This window comes from Petaurus breviceps, unplaced genomic scaffold (assembly GCF_028583685.1).
Source record: "Petaurus breviceps papuanus isolate PSGF00001 unplaced genomic scaffold, PetGlider_PUasm1.0 90702, whole genome shotgun sequence".
Classification (NCBI taxonomy): domain Eukaryota; kingdom Metazoa; phylum Chordata; class Mammalia; order Diprotodontia; family Petauridae; genus Petaurus; species Petaurus breviceps.
Genome location: NW_027187317.1, coordinates 6980078 through 7007529, shown reverse-complemented (window position 1 = coordinate 7007529; position 27452 = coordinate 6980078). Strand labels below are relative to the sequence as shown.

General features: G+C 37.3%; 1 protein-coding gene across 1 annotated transcript in view; it reads right to left on the bottom strand.

The window, feature by feature from the left end:
• USH2A (usherin) overlaps positions 1–27452 on the bottom strand; it is a 1033591-nt gene that overhangs the window by 891023 nt on the left and 115116 nt on the right. Inside the window, exons 10-11 of the mRNA XM_069066041.1 lie at positions 10034–10229; positions 7540–7670 (exon numbers count right to left, since the gene is read on the bottom strand). Of these exons, the coding sequence (XP_068922142.1) occupies positions 7540–7670; positions 10034–10229 (327 nt within the window). The remainder of the gene's footprint in view (positions 1–7539; positions 7671–10033; positions 10230–27452) is intronic.

Below are 27452 nucleotides of genomic sequence, written 5' to 3'. Positions count from 1 at the left end.
AAAGAAAGAAAGAAAGAAAGAAAGAAAGAAAGAAAGAAAGAAAGAAACTCTTCCTGGGATGTTCAAGCACTTGCTTCTGGAAGGTCTATGGTACTTAATGACAAATAACTAGTTCTAGGCAAATTGTAAAAGCATTGATGAACTGCAAGAAATTATGCAGAGAAAGTGTATTCTCTACTGTTTTTAACATATTTCCTTGAAAATTATCATTGTGATAGGACAATTAATTTTCACAAGGAGGATCCTTATTCCTTATGATTCCATCTTCCATGGGTCAGACTTGGAAACAGTTCCTTCATTGATGTCTTTCTATTTCATCTAATTCATTTCGGCCCTTAGTCTCCTGACTTATTAATATATATTTTAATGTGTCTTAATCATTGCTTTCTGTTCTGGATCTATTGCAGCAGTGTATTGATGGGCATTAAAACCAACCATTCCTCTCACTTTATATATTTCCAAATAATGCTTTAGGTTTTCATCAGTTTTACTTTCCACAATTTATTTTTTTTGATGACATGGGTTAGAACCTCCAGATTCTAAGACAGAGTTTAGCGGGTTTTCCTGTGCCCTAATGCAATGTGACCTCCATGAAATAGCAATTTCAGAGAGATCTCTCTCGATTAGTAGAAGAACTTTAGAGAAAGGAACAAAGCAGACATACATCTGAGCAAACATTCTCTTGGCTAATGCCATGTGCTTGGCATCCAGCACATCCCAGGAGAATATAAGTCCACTGAAAGCAGGGACTGTTTCATCTTTGTCTACATATTTTCAGCACCTTGCACATAATAAGAGCTTAATTTATGTTTCTCTTTTTCTTCTTTGTCTCATTCAAAGTCAAAATTCAGGTAGGCCTGTTATAACAGCCAGGAGATGAGGAAAGGTGTCCTGCAGAAGATGGAACTGCAACTGAGTCTTCAAGGAAATCACTGACTCTAATGTAATGGGGGAGGGAATAATCAGGGGGCTCCTAAATAGTTGAATTTCCTTAACTCACTTGAAGAAATAACAGTTTATAAGGGGAAGATAGCAGAAATAATTAGAAATTAAAATTGTTTTTCCCTCTTTTCAGCCTTTCAGTAGCCAAAATGTTGGATTATAAGGGTATAAAACTTGGAGTGGTTTATTTATATGTCATGTAAAGAATTAAAGAGGTATAAAGAGTTACTCAGAGATGCCTCAAACAGCCAATGGAATTCTAGGGCCATTAGCCATTGATTGTTTTAAGGACCAGTCATATAACTGGATGCCTTAACAAAAAAGCCACTCCAAGAAGATTTAGTTGAGAAGAGAGTTCTCTCTGTTAGCCAAGAGCAGCTATGAGGGAAGAATCCCATGCTTGAGCAAAAATTACTCTTTATTTTTCCTCTGTACCCAGAAATAGAAGGGGATGTCTCTTTCCTTTCCTCTCCCTGGCTATGACATCTGCCAGTGGAGCAAATCACCCAGGAGCAAAAAGCATGCTTACTAGACAGAAGGACAAGAGATGCTACTTGAGTATCTTTAGAAGAAATGCTACACCCAAGGAAACTCAAGATGAGGATATTACAAAAAGATCAAGGATATTAAGACACTGTTATATTGGCGGAATGGTTTCCGCTTTACCCGTATATGTGTGTGCCCATGCTTCCACCAATTTTGCAGCTATTTGTTGTCAAATATACTCCAGATTCATGGGGAAATCATTTTTACTACTCTTCATGCTATGCTATTTCAATAAATGCCTTTACTTTGAACTAATTATGTCAAATGGCTAACCTTTAATGGTCAGTTTATCAGTGTGGGGCTTGTGTGCTTTAGTTTTCAAGCTCAAACCCACAAAGTACCTATAACCTGGGGTAGCTGTGCCCCTGGGCACTAACCCTGTGAGCACAAAGGAATTATGGGAAGGGTCTAGAAGTGGTCTAAGACTAAGACTAAGACCACTAAGAGGTGGTCGAGTTGAGAGAACGTATTCCAGGCATAAGGAACAACTATTACAAAGGCTGGGACATAGGAGATAAAGGGCAATGTATGAGGAAGAGTAAAATCCAATTGGCCGAACCCCAGAGAGTGTTAAGGGAAGTAATATATGGCCAAACCCTAGATGATTAGTGTCTAGCCCTCAAAACTTCTATATGACTGTCAGAGCCTGCAATACCTATTCATAAACTGAATGTCCCCTTTCCTATAATATACTATCCCTTCTCTAGGCTTGAGGTCTTCTCTGTATTTCCATTTGTCACTCAAAGTTTAGGATTCAGTAGCCTCATGCACTGCTTCATGCTAATCTCAGGAGCTTGGCATCCAAATAAGGAAGACTCACAACACTTCTCCTGGGAACAGAAGGAAACCATCCCAACTCTCGTAAGACGGAACTGAACTGCTTCCAGTGACTGCCAAAGGGAAAGTTCCCTTCCAGAATACAGAGTATACTACACAGGCACTCAGGCCATTTGGGGTTGGCTTATGTCCTAAGTTATTATAACAAAATGGGACTTGAGTGAGTGCCTAATTTCCCTGTGTGCTTCCTAATATTATTACGGATTTCAATTGCATGAATTTTTAAAATGTCCTTGAATTTGATTTTACGGTTTATAATTCTGACGCTGTTGACAACTTTTTTTAGTAGCTATTCTGTTTTCCCTTTGGAAATGAGAGTCAACACTTCTGTCTCTCTTACAGAACAGCTTAGGCTTGAATCATGGAAAGGCAAGTGTTTCCAGCTATTTGACATAAGAAATACCCATTTACTCTGTTCTTTATGTTGTTTTCAAGATAGATCAGGTTCCCACAATCAAAAGAGGTCAAGTAACTTGCCCTCCTGATAACCAGTCAGGAGGGATGACCGCACAGAAATTTCCCCAGTCAGTCTTAGAGGAATGCCATCATTTGGGAATCATAGACTTTAGAGGGAAAAGATCTTAGAGATGATTTTATTCAACTCCATTTTGCCAATAAGGAAACCACAACCCAGAGAAATAACCCAGGTAGCAGAGGCAGGATTTAAACCTATGTTCTTTGATTTCAAATTTTTTGTCTTTTCCAGTCACGTCTGCTACTTCATGACTCCATTGGGGGTTTTTTAGCAAAGATACTGGAGTGATTTGCCATTTTCCTCCCCTGCTCATTTTGTAAATGAGGAAACTGAGGTAATCAGGATTAAGTGACTTGCCCAGGGTTACACAGTTTTTAGTTGTCTGAGGTCAGATACTTGATTACAAATGAAATGCTCTTTTTAAATAAGAGAATAAGTTGGGTTAAATTCTCCATATGATCAATAATAAGAATTTTCATTTCTAAAACACTAGGGTTTTTTTTAAAACTTTGTAAAGAGAATTTTCTCTCAGCAAAGTAAATAGTATCAATTTAAAGGTAAAAAATGATCAATCTGCAACCAGTCTCTATTGAGCCAATCTCTGAACATTCTTTTTTTTTTTTTTTTTGCTTTTTGGAGGGCAATTGGGGTTAAGTGACTTGCCCAAGGTCACATGGCTAGTTTTTGTGTTAGGTGTCTGAAGCCGGATTTGAACTCAGGTCTTCCTGACTCCAGGGCCTGTGCTCTGTTCACTGTGCCACCTAGCCACCCCTCTCTGAACATTCTTTAAACATTTAGGGTCCAACATTCTTTCCAATACTCTACTCTACTCTTGCATACCAGGCTTTCATTGCATTCTCCCAGAAAAATAAATAACACACTGTCTCTCCCCAAAGAAAAATAATTGTGGCTTGCTTGGTGGTCAGTGCACACAAAAACATATAATAAATTTTATTGTATAACAGCTGCCTCTTTGATAATAAAGTAATTTATACACAAATGTAGGGAGCAGCTAGGTGGTAGAGTGAATAAAGTAATGGGCCTAGATTCAGGCCTGACTTTGAATCTAACTTCAGACACTTAATATGTTACCTTAGGCAAGTCACTTAACCCTCTTTGCCTCAGTTATCTCATTTGTAAAATGAACTCAAGAAGGAAATGACAAACTACTTTAGTATCTTTGCCAAGAAAACCTCAAATGGGGTCACAAAGAATCAAACATAATTGAAAAATTACTGAATAGCAACATACATATGTAGTAAGGCCAACCCGCATAGGAATGTCCTTACATGCCTTGAAAGGAGTCAGAATAAATATTTCTAGCCTCTTCTCCCTCCATTTCTTCTCTAAGGGAGATTGTATTTCCTGCAAGGAGAGGAAGCAGGAGGTTAAAGTCAACAGCATGGACACTCTGCTCTCTATGGAGAGTTGGGATACTGGGCTAGAAATCTATTTCCCTTAAACCTTGTTTGTCTAGAAGATGGAGTTTTCAGGTTCAAGCTAAATTTCTGATCATATTCATTAAGGGTAAAAGGAAAACCTCAAACTTTACATTCAAGGTTTAACTTCTTTCCCACTAACGATCACTTCCACAACAAGCACGCATAGTGACCAAAAAAAACCTACTTATCCAAGTCAATAGCAAAACAAAAATCAAAGTATATAAAGAATAATATGTATTAGACAATGGGCAGTTTGATGGCTCAGTGCATAGAGCACTGGGCTTGGAATCAGGAACACTCATCTTCATGAGTTTGAATCTATCCTGAGACACTTACTAGCCATGTGACCCTGCCCAAGTCACTTAACCCTGTTTGCCTCAGTTCCTCATCTGCAGAATGAGCTGAAGGAAACGGCAAACTGCTCCACTATCTTTGCAAAGAAAACCCCAAAATGGGATCACAGAGAGGTGAACATAACTCAAACCACTCAAAAACATACTAGACAGTACAGAATGAAATAGCTCTCCCACTAGGAGCAAGGTAACAGCTCAACTAAGACATTAATTCCAGATTTCACCCAAAGAGGAAATTCCCCCAAGTCTCCAGTGCAGCAAGTTGGGAAGAGGGACATGATGGGGACTGCTAGCTCCTCTCATGTCAGTGATTTCAAGTGAATCTCACATCACACATCTTCTCTCTCATAGCTGGAAGCCAGAAGTGCCTAAAGCCACTGCAGAGACCAAAGAGGAAAGAAACTCAAGAGCTCAAAGAAGGTGAACCTCTCTTCTCTGCCTTCCCACCAGTTCTACACTGACCCTCATGCAGGTGGCAGGACATTGATCTCCATGAATAAACTGAGAGTCCCATACCACTGTTGGACTTTAGAATTCAGGAGATTGTGTGTGTGTGTGTGTGTGTATTGTGTGTGTGTTTGTGTGTGTGTATATGCATGCATATTGTGTGTGTATATATGTATGTATGTATGGGTATATATGGATTGTGTGTGTGTTTATATGTGAATGTGTGTCTATTCCTATATGTACATGCATATGCATATCTGCATACATACTTGTGTGTGTTCATGCACACAGGCACGTGCACACAACAAACTAGATTTGGCATATTTGCAGGAAAATAAGAAGCACAGTGAATAGAAGGCTGGAACTGGACTCAGAAAGACCTGAGTTCAAACCTAGCTTCAGAGACTTACTAGCTGTGTGACCTTGGGCAATTCACTTAACCACTGTCTGCCTCAGCTTCTTATCTGTAAAATGGGGATGATGATAATGGTATGTACTTTCCAGCAGTGTTGTAAAGATAAAAATTAAAATAATAAAAGAATATTTGTAAAGCACTTTGCAAACTTTGGAGCACTATATAAATATGACCTATTTCTTATCTACTTTGACTGAAGTAAGAATGTCCTGTTTATAGTGTGCACTGAAAACTGAAAAGTATAATCTCATTGGGCAGGAGGTATCATGGTAGATAGAGTGCTGGGTCTGGAGTCAGGAAGATTCATACTCCTGAGTTCAAATCTGGCCTCAAACTTACCAGTTGTATGACCTTGGACAAGTCACTTAAGTACCTCCTTTTCCTCATCTGTAAAATGAGCTAAAGAAAGAAATGTCAAACCACTCCAGTAGTATTCTTGCCAAGAAAATCCTAAATGGGGTTGTGAAGACTTGGACATGATTGAAAATAACTGAACAAAAACAAAAATAATTTCACAGGTTTTCTCTAAAGATTAACTAAACAATACGCACCAAAGTATTCCAACCTTTGATCATCAAAAAGAGAAAGTAGGGTTATTTTTATTTACTTTTTAAATCCAGGAACATTCTAAGTTGACAATGCTAATTACTTCTCTCAGTTTCTCCTTTTGAAGGCTGCATAGGATGCATAGCTATTAATACTCTATGATCACTGTAACTGTCTCTAGATCTACATGGAACTTTTTATAAAGTAGTGCTAAATAACTACCAGAAGCATTAGTACAAAATTTGTTGCAAATAGTTTATTTTCTTCATAAAGGAGCTAACATATTTCCTTCATATTTTCTATAACTGACATGTGGTTGTTTTCATCTACAGAAAACATAATTATTAACAGGTAACTTATTACAGTATTATTATATATTAATATATATAATATATTTTTATTATATAATATGTTGTTATATATTATTATTATTGTCATTATTACAGTAATCTTATTACTGGAGACTCAATACAGGCATTGAATTCATCTTTTGTATTAAGATTGTTCATAACCATTTTCATAATTTTTATGTTTATTTGTATTAAAATACACTACTATTAGAAAATGCTAAAGTAGCCTGACCCTCCATTTTCAAGATCCTACCCGAAAAATGCATAGCAATTTGCATCAGATTTACCTAACCTGAAGAATGGACTAAAATGTCCTTAAGAGGGACTGTCAAAACATCATCATCATAAAATGAACTCATGTTCCAATAATATAGCAACACTAAAATATATAGCTTATACCTCTGGGTTAGCACCTTTTCATTGGGTTAAAATAATGCACATATAGTATATATTAAATAAAGAAACAATGGTCTCAAGAGGTTTAAAACAATAGTATCATGACTTCTAATTTCTTTAACAAACATTTCTGATAATAAATACATTGGATCCATTGATATCTGCTATGGAATTTAGTTTAAGATGTATTCATTTTGAACTATGTCTAATACATATATACCAGAATGACATCATTATTATATAATTCCACATATGAGCACATTGCATGGACTGAGTATTCTTTAGAAAAGTTTTCTTGACATTTCTTAGGCTATGGGTTCATGACCTATTTTTTTGCCATGTCCCTCTTTGGTAGTCTGGTGAAAGCTATGATCAACTTTTCAAAATAATTTTTAAATGAATAAAAAAGGAATATACAGGATTACAAAAGAAATCACTTATAAAAAAATAAATACATTTTAAAATGTTAAAAACTCCAAGTTCACCAACCTCCTAAAAACTATCAATGATATATTTGCATCTTACAACAATGTGTACCCTAAGTTAAGAATCTCTATTTTTGTCTAGCAAAGATACAGTGCACATTTCTAATGTATGAGGAACATACAAACTAGCCCCAAGTTTCAAAACTTGAAGTACTGCTTTTGGAGACTTTCTAAAAGAGTTATGGCTTTGAAATGCCAGATTCTCCCAGGATATGCATGTGGTATCTATCCTCTGTTACAAAGTTCTTCCAAACTATTTCTGATTAATGGAGTCATTTCATATGCTCAATACTGGAGAGACTAACCTGTTCACAAAGGAGGCTACCATTTTTCGTGCCAACTTCATAACAATCACAAGGTTTGCAAATATCTTTGGCTGAAGGATCGGCACCCACTTGTCGGAAAAGGTAATCCTTACACAGCTCACAGTTTCTTCCTGCATCAAGGAAAGGTTATGCATTATGGCTTCCAATTCATTAATATCAGCTGCATAATTCAAAATTAAAGACTCTATTCCTTTGAGAGAATTCTATAATTTTCAGGACGTCCATTTTAATGCACCTTTCATCTCTACCTGCCAATTTAGTGATCCAGAGCATATGAAACAATGAACCTGTTACAAACTGTGTTTTACTTCATTAAACTTCCATCTGTTATATAATACCACACTTCTATAAAAGCTCTGCTTTGTGAATGTCTATACATTTTGTAAGAGTTTGCTTTGAACCTAAAACTTTTCTTGATTTTCCGTGTCAGTCATATAATCTAGATGAAATAAGAAAATTATCAAAGTATGTGGCATATGAAGTTCTGGGCCTTAACATGAAGTATAGGCTTAAGTTTCACATCTAAAAGTAATTATTTTTTTCCCAGAAATGGATCTTTTTGTGAAAAGAAGATTGGTATTAAGATAACATATAATTTTGTAAGTAGAAAGATATTGTACACTGCTTTCAGTATCAGTGAAGAACACTTTGGTGAATCTGTAGCTTTTGAATAAAATGTGAAGATAAAAAATATTTCCATTTTCTTATACTACTCTGATATATTGTCTTAGTATTCAAGGATATTCTGTTGATTTACAAGTTGTTAATTAGTACTCATCACTTCATCACTTCCCTGTAGGAGACTGTCACCATTTTACAAAATGAAAACAAAAAGAAGAAGAAGAAGAAAAATGAAAGTTTCAAAGACTTATGAAAGGTCATTCAAGTCAATAACATTACTCTCAGTGAAGCCTAAAGTTACTCTAACTCCCCAGACATGTTGACATCATTAACCCAACATTAAAAAGTGAGCAAACTTACTCAAAAGAAAAGTACCATTTGGGAAAAGACTTAAAATAACAAGCATCCTCAAAAGAACCACTATCTTCACAGTCAATAATTCTTAAATTAAGACGTATTTAAGGTATTTATAAGACATTATCTATTTGTCCTTTGGAGGGAAAATGTATTTGTGGATGCTCACAATATCTTTTAGGTTTCTTTGAAGGCTATTTAAGGAGGATTCAAACATCTTGTTATCTGCATACCTTATTCCCAGAGCAAAAAAATAAAAAATTAAGATTACTCAGTTGTTACTAGGCAACAATTCCATTAAGAGACTCCTGGTATCTTCTGATTTCATGAACCAGAGAGGGTTTTCCTTACCATTTCTCAGCAAAGGTGGCCATTTTTTTCATATGTCCCTATCACCTGGCATAGTTGCTTGAACACACATGAAGTAATCTTGCATTGAATTGTTATGTTCCACCAAACTATTTGATAAACTAAACAACTTCTGTTCTTTAAGAATTGTTGACATTTGGGGCAGCTAGATGCTGTAGTGAATAGAGCACCAGCCCTGGAGTCAGGAGAACCTGAGTTCAAACTCAGCCTCAGACACTTAACACAAAAACTAGCTGTGTGATGTTGGGCAAGTCACTTAACCCCAACTACCCTACCTTCCCCCTTCCAAAAAGCAAGAAAAAAAATTGTTGACATTTGAAATAAGTTCTCAATGATCAAAACCAAAATTTTAGACTGTGTAAGGTCTTCATTTAACTTTAGCATTAAATTAATGCTAAATTAATTTAATGCTAAACTAAATTAACTGTTTTGAAATATGTCTTCCTATACTACTACTCTGTAAGCCAAAATTCAGCTTTTAATAAATGCTTAAACATAACCTCATGAGAAACAGGAATGGAAGGCAACATAATATTATAATAACATAATAATGGAAGGCAAAAACAAAATAATCAAACTTGTTTTTAGTGAAATATGCTGATTGAACTATATGATTGTGGGCTGCCAGGTGGATTAAGGAATTAGTGAATGGAGTGCTGGACTGGAAGTCAAGAAGACCTAAGTTTACATCCACTTACTAGCTAGATGAGCCTGGGTAAGTCACTTAACCTCTCTTCCTCAATTTTCTTACCTATAAAATGGATCACATAACATCACAACGTTATGTGGATCAACTGAGATAATATATGGAAAGAGCTTTGTAAACCCTACTGAGCAATATAGTGTCAACTATATATGATAGTTCAATGTGAAAGTATCCAGAACTGAGTATTGACTTGAGGCCCAGTAGGATGATTTATCTTATTGCAGTTTTCCAGTGAAGGAAAGGAGCCAAGCAGTAGCTTGGTATTCTAATGATATATTCTGTCTTCTTTAGGAAGATAGTTCAAACCTTACAACATGGACATTGTTTTTTCATGTGAAATATACCAACAAAGTACTTTGAAATGATCCTTATGTATCTAATAAAAATATATAGATGAAATGATCCATTTAAATTGCTAGTTACCTGTAGTATTATGTTGACAGTTCTCACAAACTCCACCCCCTCCTCGATGATATTCATGAGGAAAAGGGTCCATCATCACATCATAGTGGCAGCTTCTTGAATGGTTGTTGCATTGACAAGGTTTACAATTAAAAGCATTAACTTGGTCCCCTTGATGAAAGGCCTTGTCATTATAAAGAGGCAAACAACGATCACACTAAAAAAAAAAAAAAACAGGGGAAAAATGTTTCTGGGGAGGTTATTTTACAGGTTCTAAGATTATCCATTCAAGACATTAGCATCTTTCACATAATAGCAGTATTATCAGAAAATCAAACCCTAAGGACTGCACAGATTTAAATTTATACTATGGAGACAATGTATTCATTTTCCTTTGGATTCTGTTTTTAATTAAGCATTGTTTAAGCTCTGTCATATAAATAAGGAAACATATTAAAAATAAACATAAGTGAATTGAAATCATGTAACATTTACATTATTTACTGAAATAAATATATTGCAACTAAAAATACACTCATTCATTCAACAAGCATTTAATCCCTACTTCGTGCAAGGCACTATGCTAAACTGTGAGGATATAACAACAAAAATGAATAGGCCTGACCTCAAAAAGAATATATACTAGTGGCATAGACTAAATCAAAATCTCTACTTCCCAAGTACAATGTTCCAGAAAAATGTAGCAATTCTATATGACAGTTGACTTTTTGTAACAGCAATGCAATATGTATATACATATATTTCCAAATTTAATGGGTTGATTGGTTTAAAAGCTAAATAATCTAAAAACTTAAAATTTTGTCCAGACATCAAAATCAACATAATCTGACCAAGACTCTTTGATATGCAATGTCTAATTCAGGGAGAGATTAAAAGAACTACTTAAACTCAATGAAATACCCCCAAATCATCATTTACACCATTCCTGGTATGAAAGCATTATTATAACTGCCCAAAATGTCTATACGACTCTTAAAAAATAGATCATGTATCCATGGTATTGGAAATCAGACTCAGGAAATGTAAAGGTTGGGAATAAAGTCTGAAAGACTTTCAGCTTCCTGCCCTCCATAATAGCAATCCTTTACTAATGGGATGAGAGGAGATAGGTACTAAATTTATTTCATGAAAGTCAAACCTTAAGTTGGAGTAAAAATATTTTCCCATAATGAGTTACTTTTCTGTAGGTAATATTTTATAGTTTGGAGCAATTGATAATTTTTTTTCACTGTTTCAATGAAAAAAACTGTTAACAAAGTCATAATTTGGGAATTTTAATGGGAATTTTGCCCACTATACTTCATAATAGTAAGGAGACTGAAAAGGTTGGAGGGGACCAGATGATGAAGGACATTTAATGCCAAACAGAGGGTTTAATATTTGATCCTGAAGGTGGCAAGGAGTCAATTGAATTTACTGAGTAGGGGAGTGACATGATCAGCCTTGAACTTTAGGAAGATTGCTTTGGTAGCTTGGATGGACTGGAGTGGAGAGACACTTATGGCAAACAGACCACTCAGTAGACTGCTTCAGTGGTCCAACATGAGATCATGATGGCTTATAATACCAAGAGGATAGCAGCATCAGAAGAGAGAAAAGGATATTCCTGAGAGCTGCTAAGGAAGTAAAATCAACAGGTATTAGAGATAGATTAGATTGTGGGAGGGGGAGCATCAAGAGAGAATGAGGAGTTGAGACATAGCACCTTAAAAGTACATTTTCTCTGGTGAATTTCACAATTACCCTGTTCTAAAAGTATCATCGCTCCCATTTTATAGATTAGGAAAGTAAAGGTCAGATAAGTTAAGTGACTTGCTCAAAGTCTCAGAGTTAGGAAACAGAAGAATGAGGGTTTGATCATACAGTCTCATTTCAGGGCCAGTATTCTTTCCACAATGCAGTGCTTCTGCATTGCTTTTCCTGTGGAAAAAAAAATCTAAATAATTTAAAACAGAAAAGAGTTAAAATAATTAACTATTCATTTTTGAAGTATTAATTTTTTAAATTTAAGTTAAATTTATCTATAAGTGGTTCAGTTGCGAGAGTGTTAGACCAGGGGTCAGAAGACCTGAATAGAAATTCAGCCTCAGACATTTATTAGCTGTGTGACAATGGCGAATTTACTTCTCTGCGTGCCTCAGTTTCCTCAATTGTAAAATGAGGATAATCATAGCACCTAGTCCCGAGGTTATTATGAGTATCAAAAGCACTCAGCCTAGTACCTGGCATATAAGTAAACAAACTCTTAATAAATGTATGCTTCCTTTCTTCCCACTCAATTGCAGAAAAAAGAACCTGCCCTTTTTTTTTAATATAGTTGGCTACATTACTCATAATTATTTCCTAAAAAGAAATAAAGAGGAAGCAACTCTGAGCAGGCACCATAAGAACGTGCTAAAAATCTTCTCCCATACTGCATATTATCTCTGCTTTTCTGACTGCCCTGTTCACTGTTACTTCCTGTCTAGGAGTAATGAGGCTAGGTAGAGTCCTGCTGGGGCAATGATGCCTCAAGAAGACTAAGGCACTATCATTTTCCTAACAGTTGTGCCCCAGGGTCATGGGTTTTAGTCACTGACTCAGAAGGCAAAGCAATCCCATTGATGGCCCAAAGGGGGCAGTATCCACCATGGAGTCCTCCTGGTCTTCCCAAAGTGTTATGATCCACTGGGGGCATTCTCTGTGATGAAGCCAAACAGAAAAAAAAAAAAAAAAAAGCGACTCCCACACTGGTGTCCAAGACAAAGTTAACTGAAGCATTAGCTTTCACAGAGACATGAGGAACTTAGCAGGAAACATAGTTAACTCTTCAATTCATTCCTTTTTGTTTCCCTCATCCCATTGTCAAGCCTTGGCCAAGTGAGGAATGTGATTGGGAGAAAATGCCTGAAGTCTTTTTCATTTCCTTCATAATTATTCTTCATAATTGAAGACATTGCTCCCCTGACAGTATTACTTTTATTCTTTGAGTTGTTGCTTTTTTGAATAGAAGATGATGTAGGTGATGGATGTGCAACCTATGGGCCCTGTCAGAGTGATTACATATGTAGTTTGTCTTCTGGAAAGCGACTACACACAGTGCTTGTGGAACCTCTCACTGTTGTTGAATTTTTGGCTTTGTCTATGGAAGCTGATGGGGTAAATCATGCAATTGCAAAATCTTTTGAATTTGATAGTGTCTATTTCAGACGCATTTTTCTTCTCAAAAGAGTCTGAATCTTGACCTAAAAATTAAAAAAAATCTGAATTGGCAAAATGAAAATAGACCTGTCTAGGTCCAGCATGTCCATCATCATCTCCACTTAATAAGTACACGACATTGGCAATGCACTATAGTCAACTCTACCAAAATGCAGTCCTTGCTGTCTAAAAGCCTATGATTAAAGAACATTTTGCCACTACAGTAGAGTGATGGTTCTAGGTACAAATAACTTGCTTTTATCTAAAAATACCCAAATTTTTTTTTAGCAGTCATAATACAGACACTCATTCTTTCTTATATCCCTTCCAGAGAGGAATCATGGTGAAATACAATTAACTAAAGGAAATGACCCAAAAAGATGCTTTATTTGCATTTGAATTTTCACTGAGAGACATAATAGAGTCCCACCATTTCTGGATCTACACCAACTGGATACTAAATAGTAGCAACTGATCTGGATTTAAGTCAATTTAATCCAGTGGGTATTTATTAAGGGCCTATGTGGCAAGTATTACACTAGGCAATATGTACAAAAATGAAAAATAAAAATCTTCCCGCAAAGAAAAAACTCATTTGACCAGGCATTCAGTCATGTCCAACTCTACATGACCCCATAGACTCTGGATATGGGGCTTTCTTGACATAGAGACTAAAGTGGTTTGCCATTTCCTTCTCCAGTGTGTCCCCATTTTACAGATGAGAAGCTGAGGCAAATAGAACTTAAGTAACTTGCCCAGGGTCACACAACTAGTACGTATTTGAGGCTATATTTGAATTCAGATCTTCCTGACTCTAGGTCTGGTGCTCTACAGACTTCACCACCTGGCTGGCTCTATTGACCTCTTAATATTATGTAAAGAATTCAAAAGACTTTTTTGTTTAGTATACCATATAAGCGGGTCACATTCAAGAACTCAGAAATAGAGGATGCATGAAAAGGTGATTTTTTTTTTTTACAAAGTGAATTTGGACATAGGTTCCACTTTTTCATTGATAGATCCTGTTGTCTAATTAATGTGCTCTTCACTGGAACAGATCCCGACCCATCCACGCCTCCTCATCCTGTATAATTATTATCTAAGCTTTTCCACAAATTTTTCCTATAGGATCTAGCCAACATATTGGAAATTTTCCCCAAGTCTCTTAATTTTTAAAAATTATGGACCTAAAAGAATCTGTTTTCTTTTTTTTTACAAAGCTGATAAAAATAATTGCCAAAATATAACAAAATTACCATATTCTTTGTCTTTTGTCCTCAAAGACAGCCCTGCTATTGGCACATGATACCTGTGTATAGTTCCGTGTGAATACCAAATCACTTTACATGTTATATCTTATTTAATTCTCACAACTACTTTATGAGGTAGGTGCTATTATCCTCATTTTACAGATGAGGAAAGTTGGATTTGCCAAGGATCATACAACCAGTAAGTATATAAGTCAAGGTCTGAACTTGTTTCTTCTTGACTTCCAGCACAATGTTCTATCCACAGTGCCAGACTGAGGAGAGACCATCAGTCTTTTCCTTACCATTACCACATGCAGCTCTGCCCTTTGATTTGCAAAATGACTTTTAAACCAAGTTGTTGGTCACTTAATCAATTACAGTGAGAAGCTGAAATACAAGAAATACCATGGGTGAAAAATAATGCAAAATTCATACAACTTTTCTTAATTTTCTTGGGCCAGATGTCTAAATATACACATCTTTTCTACTGACAACTTTAAATTTATTTAAAATCTTATACTTTATGCAGCCCCTGAACCAGATGGCTTTCTACATAATGTTTTCTACAATCTCTAGTTGATCATTTGTCAGTTTCAATTATGCTTTAGTTTCTTCTGTAACAACTGGATTCCCCCTGATATGTCCCTGGATGTTCAAATTACAAGACTCTACATTGGCTATGATATCAAGGTTGAGGACCTTTATCATTGATTCATTTAACTTCTATCAACTTGATGGCTTCTCAAAGATGACTAATCAACTTCACTAAGAGTTTCAGCCAAATACTTTGACATGCTCAGGTAGGAAAATCATTGAATAATCACTGAATCTTGAGGACACTGATAAAAATGATTTTATTGCATTAAACTCTAATAATACACAATGGCACTTCAGTCTTCCAGATCATTAAGCTAGAATACATTCTTTTTGTGACTGTTAGGCTTGCAAATATCTTCAAAGTTAAACTACCAGAGGGGAAAAAAAATTATCAGTACTGCCCCTATTCAGCCTATTTTTGTTCTTTTATATACAAATACAACACAGGAAAAGTAGAAAAAAATCATATGGAGAAAAAAATGTGTATAACATAACTATAGTAACACTCCATTTTTCTGGGGGGTACCATTCAGGAACTTAAACTCTCTGAAAGGTGACGGAGAACACAGAAGGAAGCAAAATGGGCCTCTGAGCACCCCAAACAGAAGTCACAAAGTCACTAAAACTCATGCATTTTACTTACAGGAGAGCCCCTAGGCTTTCCTCCTCATAATCTCTGGTTTTTTAACCCACCACAGAATGAAATCAGCAAAATAGAAGGTGGGGGAAAGTGCTGGTAGAGTTAAGCACACTGACAGCAGAAAGAAGTGATAACTTGACAGCAAGAAGACAGAAAAAAAAACTATGAAAAGGAGACACTGTACTCAAAAAAAAGAAATATTAGCCTGGAGCTATTGAGTAGAGTCCTTATCCAACTCAAGTCTGAGCATTCCTACACTATAGCACAGTACAATAGATGATATATATAATGACCGTACATCTTCGAGAAAAGGAGAAATTATATTCAATATACTCTTTAAGAAGGCAGGGAAGTAAGTAATAACATTTTCAAAAGACTTCTATCAAAAGCAGTTGATATGTTTTAAAGTTTTTACCCTTAAAGAATATGGTTCAGTTATCATGAAAGTCTGCTTGTAGATAACAGTTCAGTCTCCAACCAGTTCAGATAAATGGGATGTTGCTATATTTAGGATGGGGGAGGAGAGAGAGAACTGGTCAAAAGGGCCAGCTAGACTATATTTTCTGAATCCCCATAAATTCAGGGGACAATTTATTTTATTTTTCTATACCTATGATCTTATCAAGATTCTAGAAATTCCCCCTCCAGTAATATAGGTAAACAACTCCAGTCTACCTATTACAGAGTCCTAGAGAGTTTCCTGGGGACACTGAGAGGTTGAGTGAATTGTCCCCAGCCACAGAGCAAACATGTGACAAATAGGGAGTTTGAATTCAGCTCTCTTTAGCTACAATGCCAGCCCTCTATCTGGTATGCCATTCACTTATTCATAAAGTTTCTTAATAGAAGACATTTATGTTGACATTAATTTTAAACTGGGCACATATCCTCTGATAAATAGAAATGATGAAGCCAATCCTTTTCTTTCTATCTGGAGGGCACAAGCTACAATGCTGGACTCCAGGATTCTCTTAGTCCACTGGACACTGGAGGCTATCTGTCCCTACAGCTCTACCTTACTAGCAAGTGTATACAGGGTTTTCCAGGCACACAAAGTGAAAAAAGGCTTTGAGTTGGGGAGCAGGCTCTTAGAATTACCAGAGCACCCCATAGTCATTCTTACTTTTCTCTAAACAGAGCTACAAACCAGGCTGAACAGTTCTAACGATAGAAGGCCACAGCTATGTGAAAAGAGGATTCATGGAGAAGGGGAAATTGACACTCCTTCCCATGCAATCCCCATGCTAAATAAAAAGGCCAGGACCAAGCAAACAGCTCCCTCTCCTCCTTTGTGCCAAGAAGGAAAAGATTCAGCCTAAGAGAGAAGGAAATAAACTGCTCAGTTTTTGGAGGTCAGTAGGGCACCACTTACTGAATTGAAAGAGGTAATTTATTAGGCTGTACTCAAATGGCCTAATAGAATTAGAAAGCCTCCTAAAGTCTGCAAATTGCTCCCTTCTCATCAGTCCGATCAGGCCTACTATGTTAGAAATTTTTAGAGCCTAAATCTCTTTAATAACAATAATTTGTCCTCATGCTCTATTCACTGCTTCTTTTTACCTTTGTACCTAGCAACTCAATTGTAATTCGAGTGACTCACTTCCAGTTTAATTTCTTTTGTCTGCCTATGGCGATCATCTTAATAAAGATAAAACTTTGAGTATTCATATATTTTTTCATACAGCCAAACTGCATGTGAGTGAATCCACCCCAATCCTTCCTTCAGTCACAAAGTATTGATGAAACTCTAGCTAGTAATAATTAATGATCAATGAATTTAAAAGCTTGAAAGGGAAGTGTAGATTTAAAAAAAGGTCCCCTCTACACAAAGGGACTGAACTCAATGCCCAGTACACTTTTTTAGCCTATGACAAGTTACAGGGTTCCACCTTAATGTAACTAGTATTTAATTGAATAGTAACATCAAAGGTTTAATGGTAAATGCAGGACCATTTGCACCTATGGATTACTGTGTAATTACAATTAGCAGATCCAAAAGCAATTACCATGCATTGCCATTCAGAAGACAGAAATAATCATGTATTTATCCTTCAATGACATCCTCCTTACTCAGTAATTATCCTTCCACTAGTTGGTAATTCTCATGTAATTAAAGAGTCCACAGATTGAGTGTAGTTGCATGCTATTTGTGCGCTGAAATTTAAAGCCTGGCTTAAATTGTTTCTAATACTCTTTGGCAGATCAGAAACAGTGGCATTATGATGATTCCCCACACTGAGTAGGCCCTACTTTGCTGACACATCAGTTTTTAATATATGACTACTTCTCTTGGCCTAGTTCAGGTTCTCAAAACCAAGACTAGGTCTTTCTTGGTAAAATGAAATGGAGACTATTGTAATCACTCCTTGAACTCTTTATTTCTGACAAGTGAAAATTGTCAATAATAGGAGAGTTTTGCCTAAATTATCTCAATAAATCACTTCAAGTCTTCACATGCCACCAGCGAGCCACCATTAATGTTATCCATTACAAACTGTCAACATGTCAGTCAACAACATCAAGGTATATACCCCTCAGTGGGTGAAAATTTAATATCAATTTTCCACTTATTGATTGAGACTTGAAAAGGCAGGGGCACTCAATGGCTAACTAGACAAATAGGGGAAAGGTAGATATCTCCCCAGCATCAGTAGCATTTGGACTATGATTGGAGGATGATTGTAAAAGAACTATAAGTTATTAGAAATGGAGGGAAGCTTACCAATCATGTCATTCAACCTCTCAGGCAATTTAGAAATTTCCTCTACAACATAGTATTGTAGGATTTAGAGCTAGAAGGGACCAAGGAGGTCATCTCATCCAACTCTTTCATTTTATAGATAAGGATAATGAGGCCTAAAGAAAGTGGTTTATTTGCCAAAGGCCACCCAAGTAGCAAATAACAGAAAATATCTCCACAACAGGGTCATTCAAGTCTTGGATAGTTTCAATTGTTGGGATTTTTTTCTTTACAACAAAATCAAATCGTCTTTATGTCAAAACCAATTATTACTGGTTTTCTTATCTGAAGCTAAGTAGGATCCATCTAATTGTTACACATAGGGCCATACTTCACCAGACCTCAGTGTATTCCTACAACTGACCAACTCCCACTCTATGCTTGGGTTTACTCTGAGGCAAGAAGACACCAAAGTTGGTTCCTCTCCAACTAGGTAAAAAGGCAATGCCAGCAGGCACAGAGAATATTTGGCTCTCAACAAATCCAAAGCTGGGGGAATATGGAAATCAGGAATGAAACAAACCTCTGAAATGTGGACCAGAAGTTTTGTTTCCAGAAGAGCTGAACATTGAACCTCTAATCCATCACATCAGCTGCTTTAAAAGGGAAACATAATTATTCACCTAGTGGTTCATTTCTCTCTTACTTAGAAATAGCAGCTCCACATGTCGCACATAAACTAAAGGCCAATGATAACTGGGCACCATGAATTGGAAGTAAAGGAGGAGAGTATCTAGGGAATGCCAAGATAAAAGAAATGAAGAAATCATCAATGGGAGCATTTGACCTATAGTTGGCCCTGTGTGAGGACTACTACATTCCCAGAATACACATTCATCACTCACATAGCCACCCTGTTTTAGGCCCTAATCACCTTTCATCTAGACTACTGCAATAGCCTTCTAATTGTATCCTCACTGTATCCACCCCCTCCTCTCTTCAATCTATTCTCCACACAGTTGCCAGAATGACATTCCTAAAGGAAAGTCTGGCAATGTTACTCCTCCACTCAAATAGTTTCAGTGGTTTCCTATGAGCTCCAGCATAAAATACAAAAATAATCCATTTGACATTAAAAACCTTTCATGATCTAGCCCAAACCAACCTTTAAAGATTAACTTCATATTATTTCCCCCTCCTATAGTCTGTGTTGGCAATTAGGTGGCACAGTGGATAAAATGCCAGGTCTGGAGTTAGGAAGACTAACTCATCTTCCTGAGTTCAATTCTGACCTCAGCTTCTTACTAACTGTGTGACCCTAGGCAAGCCACTTCACCCTGTTTGCCTCAGTTTCCTCATCTGTAGAAGGAGTTTGGGGGCGGGGGGGCGGCTAGGTGGCACAGTGAGTAGAGCACCAGCCCTGGAGTCAGGAGGACTTGAGTTAAAATTCGGCCTCAGACACTTGACACACTTACATAGCTATGTGACCTTGGGCAAGTCACCCAACTGTCCTCCAAAAAGCCAAAAAAAAAAAAAATGAGCTGGAGAAGGAAATGGCAAACCACTCCAGTACCTGGAGGGGGTTACAGAGTCAAATGACGGAACAACCAAAAATACGATCTATATGCCAGTGAAAGTGGAATTGCTAGCCTCCACACACAACATTCCATCTCCTGCCTTTGCATAAAAGGACTAAGTATTTATTCACCTACTATGTGCCCAGCATTGTGCTAAAGCTCTTTTACAAATATTACCTTGTTTGATCCTCACAGCAACCTTGGGAAGGTAGGCCCTGTTATTTTCTCTATTTTAGAGGTGAAGAAACTATGGTAAAGTGACTTATCCAGGGTGAAAGTGTCTGAGGCTGAATTTGAATTCAAGTCTTCCTAACTCCAGACCCACTGCTCTATCCACTGCACTATCAACTACCTCTAGTCTAGACTACCTCCTATATCTGAAATTCTCTCTCTCTCTCCTCACCTCTGCTTCTTAGAATTCCTTCCTCCATTTTATAACTGTCTGTTTAGTATTTCCTATGGACAAATCACTGATTTGGAAAAACAAAAATGCAAAAACAGTCTCAGTATTCAATCAAGGATCTTATTCAACCCATTTAGAACAGGAAAATAGAAAATGATTTTTAAAAGCCAACAAATATCATATCAAGACTACTAGGAAAAAACTAAGAGATACATTTGAAATGCCTGGTTCTTAATTTCTCTGGTTTCATTTTGATTGAAGCTGTCCCTTTCAGGGCAGAGTCACCAAAGTTTTGTCTCTGGAAGCCAAAATGTAGAGCATGTACATGCAGTCTTTGAGTGGGTAAAATCACAGCTTAGCATTGTTAGCAAGAAAAAATGAGCTAAAAAAGGAAAGAGCTCCAACTTCCCCCATTTTCTCCCCTGTCTTTGGCTATCCCAGTGGTTTTTCTTGGTCCTGGGGTTTCTGCCACCAGGTGGCTCAGTGAATAGGAAGCACCAGAATTCGAGTCAGGAAAACCCAAGTTCAAAACTGTTCAAACACTGTGTGATCCTGGCCAAGTCACTTAACTTCTGTCTGCCTCAGTTTTCTTATCTGTAAAATGGGGGTAATGGTAACACCTACTTCCAAGAGTTATCAATGAGATTTTATTTGTAAAGTGCTATACAAACTTTAAAATGCTACACAAATGTTAGCTGTTACTATTATTAGTAACTTGTTACTATTAGCAGTTGTTTTATTCTTACCTTCCTTATGTCCCAAGGGCTGAGGTCTCTCATCTTACTCCTCAACTAAATTTGTCTCAAAAAGTTGATTTGAGGGAACCTTTGTGTATTCTGTGGTACTTTCCCAATTGCTAGAATAACAAATTATGATTTTATAGGTAAAGAGAGTTAAGTGAGCTACTGGGGAAGACTTGTTAGTAAAATATTAAGGATTCCTTTTAGACTTCCACTACTGGCCAGCCTCATTTATTTTCACTAGATTCTGTTTTTCATTAAAATAATTGGGGTTTGTCATTGAATAATAATTTGCATCTTATGAGTCATTCTATACTTCTAAATAACCATACCAGAATTCAGTGCATGTTACTATGCATATAACAAGGGCTCAGTAAAGATTAGCTAAATGTACAAAACTAAGCAATGATCACCTTTCATAATTCTATGAAAATGTATGTATTTGTTAATGTTTCTTCCAAGCTTTGGTAATTCAACCATTTTGTCTCAAGCCGTAACATATGCCAATATACCTTGAAGATTATATGTTCCTAAAAGGTCTTCTGTGAATTCAATTTTTACAAATCAAATTACATTTTAGATTCACTAAAGTTGCTTGCTTTAAAAAAATCCTATCGATAGTACATTTTTAAGTACCTAATTACTCTCTAATTTATCTTTCCTTTAAACCCAGATTTTCATCTATTGGAAACGATCCCCTCTGGGCTCTCATAACTCTTTATTTGTATCTCTCCTATACATTTATGTTCCAGTTTGAATTGTGGCTAATTGTATTATCTTCCCCACTAGACTATAAACTTGCTTTAGGGAAGGAATCTTGTCTTAATTTTTGTGTTTTCCTCATAGTCCTGTCTTAAACTATACATTATTATGTTTATTATTGTTTATTATTATTATTATTATTAATTTACTTTACTCCCTTCCCTAAACATCATGCTTACTTTGTACAGGGGTGAGGAACCTGCAGGTTCAAGGGGACATGTGGACTTTGAGGTCTTCAAGTGCAGCCCTTTGACCGAATCCAAACTTCATAGAACAAATCTTCTTAACAAAGGAATCCGTTTTGTAAAATTTGGACTCAGTCAAAAAGCCACACCCGAGGACCTAGAAGGCCACATATGACTTTGAGGCTGTAACCCCCACCTCTGCTCTTGTATTTGTATATTACATGCTCTATTTTACAAATTTTCATTTATTATACTAGTGGAATTTTTGGTTGACTTCCCTTAAATCCTAACATCCTGTTATCATCTAAAAACGTACACAGTGCTCAACTTTTACATTTTTCCCAAGTTTTCACATAATAACATATAGAGGTCCAGAGGAGCCTCTGATAATTTAAATAACGAAGTCATTTTTATATGAAAGGAGCCCAGATTCATTAAAGATCCCTAGACTCAAGGAGACAAAGGTATTACTTCTGGGATCAATGAATGAATAAATGAATGATAAACCATTTATTAAGCACTTATGTGCCAAACACTGTAGATAAAAATTAAAAAGCAAGACAGTCTCTGACTCTCAAGAAGTTCATATTTTAAGGAATCAGGGTATATGACACAAGAGAGAAGATTCAGCTACAAAAGGAAAGACCCAGATATTCTAAGAGGTAAGCAGTTCATCAATGACCACCATTCTCCCAGTTACCATAGGTGTCATTCTCAACTCTTCCCTCTCTCTCATTCCCCACCCCTCACCCCCAATCAGTGGTCAAGTTTTGTTGTTTCCATTTTTCTGATATCTCTTGTAGATTCCCTCTGATACTGCTCCTAACTCTGGGGCAGATCCATTCACCTCATGCTTGAATAATTACTATGACCTGCTGGTTGCTCTACCTGCCTGAAATCTCTCTCCACTCCAATCCACCCTTCAATCTGCTGTCAAATTGATCTTCCTAAAATGCAAGTCTGATCACATCCCTCTCTACTCAATCAACCTCAGTGACTCCCTATCACCTTCAAAATCAAATATAAAATCATTTGATTGACTTTCAAAGCCCTTCATAACTTGGCCCCATCCCTACCTTTCTAGTCTTCTCACACCTTGCTCCTCCTCACTTACTCAGCAATCCAGTGACACTGAGTCCCCTTGCTTTTCCTTGAACAAGATTTTCTATCTGCCAACTGAGTTGTTTCACGGTCTGTCCCCCTCTCTTTATCCTGTGTAAATCTCATTAATACATAGTTTTTTGTGTGTTTTCTCCCCATTATACTATAAGCTCATTGAGAGCAGAGACTTTTTTCCCCTTTCTTTGTATCCCCAGTACTCAGCACAGAGCCTGCTATGTAGTAAATCCTACCTGACTGACAGGGGTTCTTTGAGTGCATAAACAGGTCAGATGGTAGGGACAGGAATCTTGGAGAAACAGGGCAGATGTCAAGTTCCAAAGGATCTTAGGATGCAATAGCAAGGCAAATGGCAAGGCCTGATGGTCCTCTAACAGTATGATAGTTAACTCATCCAAGAATTATAAGTCTCCTCATCTGTTGCTGGACTTGGGGAGGGGAAGGTGAGAGGGAAGTGAAGTCTAGAGGGACTGGCTCACCACCACTGGGAAGTAGAGGGTGGGCCTTAGGGTCCTATTGGAGTGGGGATTCTGGGCTCTCTCCTAAAGAGATGGTGACAGAGGGGCGGCCAGGTAGCACAGCGAGTAAGAGCACCGGCTCCAGTGTTGAGAAGACCTGGAGATCGAATCCCGGGCTCAGACACTTAGCACCCACCCAGAAACACCTGGCCATGTAACCTCGAGCAAGTTACTTAACCCCAATTGCTTAGGGGCGGCCAGGTGGCTCAGCGAGTAAGAGCACCGGCTCCAGTGTCGGGATGACCTGGATCAAATCTGAGCTCAGATACTCAGCACCACACCCAGAAATAACTGGCCGTGTAACCTTGAGCAAGTTACTTAACCCCGATTGCTTTAAAAAAAAAAAAAAGATGGTGACAGGAGGCTGGGTGGGAGGAAGAGGTCGATCCGCAAGTAGGAAAGCAAAAGAGAATAGCAACAGGAATATTGCAACAGAAAGACCCCCAGTAAGGGCTATCCCCACCCAACTTGTTCTATTGGCCATATAAAATCTCTTCAAACCTGGCTTCTTCATATATTTCCAATCTTCTCACATATTACTCTCCTACATATAATCTATAGTCCAGCTATGAAGGCTGACTTGTTCTTCCTCACTCAATATGCTCTAGCTATCCTCACTGTGCTCTTGTGTGGAATCCTCTCTTCACCTGCACCTTCCATATTGGAATCCCTACCTTTCTACCAGACTCAGTTTATATGTCTTCTATAAGAGACCCAAAGTCCCCCCAAATGCTGCAGCCTCCCTCCTAAAGGTTTCAGCCTATATATCATACACAGACACCTATTTAGAGATCTGTTGTCTTTCCTATTCAAATCCCATATGCTCAGACCCAGGACCCTGGGAAGGTGGGGGATTTCAATCAGTTAGTAACTCCTCCATAATTTGCTTGGCAAAATATATTCCCCTGCAACCGTACACTATACATTCTAGAAACTTTGAAATAAGATCCGTCCCCTGAAGTCAACATTCATTTGCCCATCTCTCTGCATTCATTCATTCAATCCGTATCCTCTGCTTAGAAGGGTCTCTCTCCTCATCTCTAGATCTCCAAATTCTTATCAACTTATGTTCATTCAAGGCTCAATTTAGGTGTCATTTCAGGTGTACATAGTGCCTGGAACAAAGTAGGAGCTTAATAAAATGCTTGTTGTTGACTTCTATGGAGCCTCTTCTAATTCCCAAATTCAAAATCATGTATTCTTGTTTTTTTCTGTCTCTCAGTCTGTGTTCATGTCTCTCTGTGTGTGACTGTCTCTGTCTCTCTGTGTGTTTGTCTATTTCTATCTGTGGCAGTCTCTCTGTCTCTGTGTGTATCTATCTGCATGTGTGTGTCTGCTTATGGCAATCACAAAGTCTGTGATAGTCTCCCTCTGTCAATCTATGTCTCTGTCTCTATCTGTGTGTGTGTGTGTGTGTGTGTTTCTGGGTCTGTGTGTATCTCTTTCTCTGTGTCAGTTCTCTGGGTATCTGTTTCTCTCAGGGTATCTCTCTGTGTGCCTCCATCTCTGTCTCCCTCCTCCTACACACTGAGATTACTTTATTTTTCTCTATGTACATATGTGTTATAATCTTCCAATAGAATGCAAGCTCTTTGAGGTCAAGGACTTTCATTTTTGCTTTTATACCCCTACTTAGCATTACACCTTTTAAGTATTAGATGCTTAATCAATGTTTGTGGAATTAAATTGAACTGAGACTAAAATTAGGGAATTTCTTTAATTTGTAAAGGTTTTCTTATGCATTAAGAAAGCCAAGTTCACTAACTCCCATCTAATGATTATTCTCTGACTCAGTTCCTATATAAAATTAAAGTCATCAGTCTAGACAAAGGGTATTATAGATCTTGGGGAACTTCCAGATATTATAAAATCTCTTCCTTTAATCCCTTTAAAATGCATTAACATTGGATCGTGCAAAGAGTAGGAAAAACCTGGTAAAGATACACTCATAGCTCACCATTATTTCAGAGTTTAACATCACTCTATTGGAATTTAGATGGCTTTGATAGCCTATAGCCTTATTTTGCAAAAGGAACTAATTTGAGTGCTTATCAGAGATGAATGATTTCATCATGTAGCAGAAAGAGGAAGGAGTTCTTAATCTTGACTCACAGTGTGTACCCAATAATCTAGCCATGATAGTAGCTACCTTGGGGCTAGTTTTGTGGAAGTAAAACAACATACAAAGACAAGTTTTCAATTAATTCATAGCTACAAAATATGTTTATTATTACAATTGAAAATAAAACATTTTTAAAGTATAAGTATTTTATGAAAAGTAAGGGTCAGGGTAAGGGGCATTAAAAGTTGCTGTATGAGAAACATAACCCAAGCTAGTCCTGGATGCCTCATATTTGGGGTCTATGAGGGAACATACTGAAAATGTGTTGGCATAGCTCAGATTATTGAATAGTAGGAAGGCTTATTGTATGAAATGTTTTAAGCTGGCTCTGCTACTTATAATACTAACAATAATGCATACTGAGAGTTTGATTGTAGTTAATTCATAAGAGCTGTGATTAATGTTATAAAAGGGTCACAAATCAGAGCCAGAGAATAAAAGAGAAACTATTCATGGATACTAATAAATTGCTCTGTGAAGGCTTGGCCACCCTTGCAGGTAATGATGTCACAAAATGATGAAAGAATCGTTAAGGAGCCAGCAAAGTGGCCCCGTTTGGCTCATGTACTGATCATTGCATCACACTTGGCCAGAAGCCTCTTAAAGGCAACAGAGATGGAAGGAAGGTAAGAAAGTCCAAGACTGCAGGTTCCACCTCACCTTCCCTTCTCTAAGGCCAAACTTTCAGAGAGGGAAACTAACAACAAATAGCCTTACATATGGGGAGGAAAATTACTTTACAAAGGGCAATTTTGATGTATAAACAAGTGCTCCATCTAAAATACAATGTATTTTTTCCTTGAAGGCTTATTTTTTCAGTGTATAAGTATGAGAAAGAAAGAAAATATTAAAAGATGGGAAGACTCAGCAAGACATAGAGAGACAGAGAAAATAATAATAATAGTTACCATATAGTGCTTACCTGGGGACTGTGCTAAGTGCTTTACAATTATTACTTCATTTTATCTTACAACAACTAAGGGAGGTGATGCCATCATTATGCCCATTTTACAGATGAGGAAAGTGACTTGCCCAGAGTCACCCAGATAGTAAAGCATCTGAGGCCACTTTTGAACTCAGGTCATCTTTACTCCCTATATTCTAATCCTATTTTCTTACTTAGCCTTACTCACTAAATGGGTGTTACCTCAGTCAAACCATGGCCTAATGAAGACCCTTGCTTAAAAAGAACAAGGTCTCGCACTTCATCCAGAGCCATCTCTAGTCATCCTGATTTGGTCACAGAGGGCTCTAGAGGAGAAAGTGAGACTGGTGACTGCACAGCCCTCCCCTCATTTAGGCCCAACTCTCTTACATGTCATGGCATCATCTCCCTGATGTCATGGTCCTCTTTGAGAATGAAGGACAAACAAGAACAACAATGTTCTATCCATTGAGCTAACTGCCTAGATGCAGACTGATACAGAGACAAATCATTGGAGAAACAGAAAAAAAACAGAAAAGGAGGAGAAATGAAGGAAGATGGAATAAAGAAAGGGATGGAGAGAGAGGTAAAGAGAGGAAAGAAAGATGGAAGAACAGGAAATAAAGAGGAGAGGGAAAGGAAAGGAGAAGATAGGGAAGGGAAAGGAAGAGAAGGGAAAGGAGAAAGAGGGGAGGGAAGTATTAATGGAAGGGAAGGATTA